Source organism: Symphodus melops (genome assembly GCF_947650265.1).
Source record: "Symphodus melops genome assembly, chromosome: 3".
Lineage (NCBI taxonomy): Eukaryota > Metazoa > Chordata > Actinopteri > Labriformes > Labridae > Symphodus > Symphodus melops.
Window position 1 is genome coordinate 2783791 of NC_136693.1, and position 4853 is coordinate 2788643.

Sequence of the window (4853 nt, forward strand, 5' to 3'; positions counted from 1 at the left end):
CAACAATCACCTTCTAGTTTCTTTATTTCCCCTCGTGTTAAAATTACATCATAAAAGAAGCTGATTATTTCCGACAGCAACTGAACGCAGCACGGAGGTGGCGCGGGACTGCGCGAGCGCCTATCTCTCCACCCCCCTTTTTCTCAACCGTGCGTGTGCCCGCCGGTAAGGGGGGCGCGCGCACTGGAGGTGGCGGGGGGTTGTGCTCGCTCCTGCTCTCTCTCTGCTCTCTGACCCCAGTGGCAGCTCCGACTCACTGCACTCCGGCTCCCCCCTCCGTCACACCGAGGCTGCTCTCTCTCTCTCTTTCTCTCTCTGCCTCTTTTCTGTCAGTGTCTCTCGCCCTCCTCTCCGGCTCTCTCTCTCTCTCCCTCGCTCTCTTGTCTGGTTTCTTTCCACAGGAGCCAGCCGAGGTCCCGCCGGGTCGAAGGTTCTGCCCTATCCGCCCAGACTACCGCAACCCCCGGACTGCCGCGTTCGAACCTGCCCGCCTGTTCCCCTGTTGCTGCCGCATGGACCCGCGTCTCTTCGCCGCCGCTGCTGCTACCGCTGCCGCCGCTTCTTCTGCCACCGCCGCCGCGTAGAGAGGGCGACCCCGACCTGACACTCTTCTTCCTCCCGGCCAAGATATAAAAAAAAAACGCACCAAAAAAAAAAAGCCCCACACGACGAAGGTAGAGCAACCTTTCCTGCTTTGCTTTGAGAACTGGAGAGAGAGGGAGGGGAGAGAGAGGGGAGGAAAAAAAGAGAGAAATTCCTGACACAAAGCCGACGGTGAAAAGGTGGCTTGTCATTTACGGGGACGAGCAAGAGGTTAGCGCGGCGGTGCTGACACTCACCACCTTTTGGGTGTTTTTATATATTTTTTTGTATATAATTATTCCAGGAGCAGAGTTCATGATCGCACGGACCTTTTCTTTCTTTCTTTTTGTGTTTGCAATCCTGCAAGCGGCAGCGTTTACGCAGCACACATCGTATCCATGCATGGTATCAGAAAGGGTCAATTTATTCGCCCCCCTTTTGCTTACCGGAGTGATTTCTCCTCGTGAAGTTAGCTGTGCGGTGTGCATCCGGGCTACTACACTACAGAGCTGACAAAATGCGTGTGTGTGTGTGTGTGTGTGTAGAGGAACAGCTCAGTACGAAGCTGCAGACTGCATAATAATAATTTAAAAAAAAATCCACTGCCAGGGCAGGTTTAGCAGGCTATGCTACAGAGCTAGTTGCTGCTACTGTAGCCACAAGATAGAGACAGACAGCACACACACACACACACACACACTCACTCACTCACACACCGACTGCACACGGAGAGGAGACCGTGAAGCATGCTGCACAGAAGTCTGTAGTTTTTCGGCCTGTATTTGCAGAAATGTGCAGGGAAGCTGCAGGAGAAGTTGCACTTCAGGTTTTGGTTGTTTGCCCTCGGGAGAGATATTAGCAGGGGTGAAGTGTGGAAGCTTTTCATGAAAGGGAAATTATATTTGTATTTGTTAAGGCCCTGGAATAACAGCGAAGTTGTGCAGCCAGCAGCAGCAAAGATTTATTGAATTTGAACTCAATATTTTGAGTTTTATGCTGTACTCGTAAAAAAATATTATCACATTTAATTTGCAGGAATTCAATTTGCCCACTTTTTTTTTTTTTTAACGTCTTGTGGTGTTAAGCTTGACTTGTGCATACATCACACGAGGCTGACCCAGAAAACACAAATCAATGTTTTGGTACTAAATAGGACAGATTCTTAAAAAAAAAAAAAAATCAAAGCAACTTCTCCCTGCTGCTGTATGAAAGGATTTAACCATCAAGTGAACTCTGGAGCTGCTGATGATTACCCTACATTAAAAAAAAAAAAAAAAAAAAAAAAAAAAAAGATGACAGACTCGTAAAGATTGAGGGCATTTTTTTCTACTCTTTTTTTTTTTTTTTTTTTTTTTTTCTGCTTCTGGTGCTTCATCAGGAAGTCTGGTATAAAAAGCCTGTCAGTGCTCCACAGTGGCCACTTTACTATCAGCCAGGGGAGGTCAGACAGGACGGGAGCACACACACACACACACACACACACACACACTGGATCGAGGAGCCTGGTGAGTGACTCTGGAGATGCAGAAACTTGTTTGCTTTTCTCTGTGCTGCAGAATGTGAGGAGCGTTTTACAGATTTATCCGGTTATGCAAAGATTAATTGTTGCTGGTTCATTTCAGAATTAGAGCAGCAGACAAGCAAATTACAAAAGCGGATTTTTGACTTGTTTTGTGTGTGTGTGTGTGTGTGTGTGTGTCAGCGGGGACTTGATCTGTTCTTCTGTGCATGCTTCACCAGGAATTTCTTGTTTTATTGCAGCAATTTCCTCGGCTGAGTTTCCACCTGCAGCTTTTTAATTCTCACTGCTTAGTTTAATTCCAACAGGCTAATAGCTGTGAGGCTTTGCCTGCAGCACTTTTTACATCTGAATATATTAGTTTGCATTAACGCCAGCTTGGTTAGGAGGAGCAGCTGAGCAGAAATTAAACATGAGCCTTCCAGATTGTAAACTGTAGTTGTAGTTTTATTGAAAATAATTTTCACGGAGTGACGCACTGTTTGAAAAAGTTGAGTTATTTTGCTCGTTATCTTGCGACGTTTTTCTATTTAGGCATTTTAAGAAGTGTTTTTATGAGCTGCTTACAGAATTTATTTCTGCAAAAATAAAAGCTGTTTCTCTTCGTGTTGTGAGAAACCAAAGAATATGATAAATTGCAGGATTGAGTGGGGATGAATATGTGGATCTGATTACCTATTACATGCTTTTCTACCTTTAATCCAGACACGTTTGAGCTCTTGCAGCTACCTGGCTGTGCGTTTTTATTTCTTGCACGTGAAAAAGAGAAGCTGCTGGTGCGTGTCTTGTGCTCAGGCGTGAAGCAGCTGATGTGTCTCTCTCTTTTGCTCCTGTCGCTGCAGACTGCAGTGTGTCAGGGTCGAGTCGGTCGGCTGGGTCGCTGCTCCTCCTGCTCCCGACGCTGCTGCTGCTGGGAGACTTCCTGGGCTTCTTAAAGCGGCTCTGAAGGATGACCGCTGCACGGCTCGCTGCTGAATCCCGGTGAACGAACGGCGTCTCATGTCCAAACGGCGGAAGGATGGCTCATGGCAAAGCGACCATCACGGTGGACGAGTACAGCTCCAACCCCACACAGGCCTTCACACACTACAACATCAACCAGAGCCGCTTCCAACCTCCACACGTCCACATGTAAGTACCAAACTCACTGACGCACCGACAGATAGAGCAGCAAACTACGACTCAAAGACATTCGGATTCAGGATCAGGTCAAAGTGGCGTTCAAAAATACTCTTCTTCCTGCTGTTTCTACTTTGATTTAGACATAAATTCCATGTTCTGGTGCGCAGACTTTAGTTTAAACACATTTTAGGGAAATAAAAAATAAGAACAATTAGATTTTTATTCCAGTAATTCAAAACAAAAACAAACCAAAAAAGCAGGAATGTGGAAAGTTTGAGTTGTTCTAGGAAGCCAATCAGGAGCTTGTTTGATACAGAGCCTGTGTCTATTCTTTGATTTAATTGGCTGAAGCTCAGAGAGAGTACGGTGGCCTGTAAGGACAAACATTTGAGCAACTGCAGATATATCACCAAAAAAAAGGCAAAAAAGCAACTTCCTCTGCAACATGTAAAGGAGTCTAAAAGTCATTTTGTGTAAGTGGAGGATGAAATGTTACACATGCAGAAGACGTTGACGCTCGCCGTGTTTCACGCACGTTTGAGCTTCTCTGACTCAGGAGTTTTTTTTTTTCTTCTTTCTGACGTGTGTGTCGCTTCACGCTGCAGCCGTTATCATTCGTGCCACTTTGTGTCCGCAGTCGAAGGCTCTCTTCATTTATTTATCAGACCGGTTTCTCAGCGTTGCTCTTGTCTGATGTGGTTACTCTCTGCCTCTCATTAGTGGGTCAGAGCGCTGTGACCCGTCAGCCCTCCACACACACACACACACACACACACACGCATGCATCACAGCGCTGTGTGTGTGTGTGTGTGTGTGTGTGTGTTTGAACTGTGGACAGACAGCTGAGTGTTTGCATGCTTTGTGTCCTCTCCCCTGTCGCTGCAGTTTTTTGCAGCTTCCTGAAAGGTTTGCGAGTGATTATTGGTCGCGTGTGTATGTGAACGGCGTGATCGAGTCCCTGAGTGTGTTTGTGTGTGAAAAGATAACCTGAGGTCACGGAAGAGGAGCACCTGAGTGCTGCCTGTCGGCTGCTATTTGTTGTCAGTGGAGCAGATCCGTCTGTCCCTGTGTTGTTGTGAACAAACCGGTTTCCTCAGTAGGTCAGTTTGGATCGAGCTGTTTTAGTGCACAGTTGCTCTTTTTTGTGTGAAAGTTGACGCACTTATATCTATTTCTCTTTTTCAAAGTATGTCTTTATAAAAGTGCAAAAAGATTCCCAGCTTTCTGACTCTGCTCTGCACAACTGTTGCTCTGCAAAGCGCCAATAAAGTTTGTTGCTGTTCGGCTGCACTAAGTACGAGCAGGCTGAATTTGTGTGATGCATGTTGTTGTTGTTGTTGTTGTTTTTTACACTTAAAAAAAAAAAAAAAAAAACATCCTAACACCATGCACTCACGACTGAAGTGCAGCTGTCGTCTTTCAACTTATTTCTTGATTCTGAAAAATGCAACATTGCAAGATTACGTGACGTGCAACACGCAGATCGCACCGATTTTTTCACCAAAAATTTTTTTGTATCATTTTCATTCTCGATGGAAAAATCCACAACGACTGGAGCTGGATTGAGAAAAACGACGGATAGGTAAAGAACATCAAACGCCAAGAAGCTCCCGTTTGAAGGATTTATTGA

At 45.7% G+C, this 4853-nt stretch overlaps 1 protein-coding gene across 3 annotated transcripts in view; it reads left to right on the forward strand.

Annotated features, from left to right (window-relative positions):
* Positions 1–205: 205 nt before the first annotated feature.
* The window catches only part of mpped2a (metallophosphoesterase domain containing 2a), a 48504-nt gene continuing 43856 nt past the window's right edge, over positions 206–4853 (forward strand). Inside the window, exons 1-2 of one of the 3 annotated variants that reach the window (XM_079339397.1) lie at positions 206–674; positions 2944–3232. In XM_079339397.1, the coding sequence (XP_079195523.1) occupies positions 3120–3232 (113 nt within the window). In that variant the 5' untranslated portion in view covers positions 206–674; positions 2944–3119. Of the gene's footprint in view, positions 675–741; positions 814–2943; positions 3233–4853 lie in introns of those variants that run through there. The other 2 variants (XM_079339398.1, XM_079339399.1) reach the window with 2 other exon arrangements.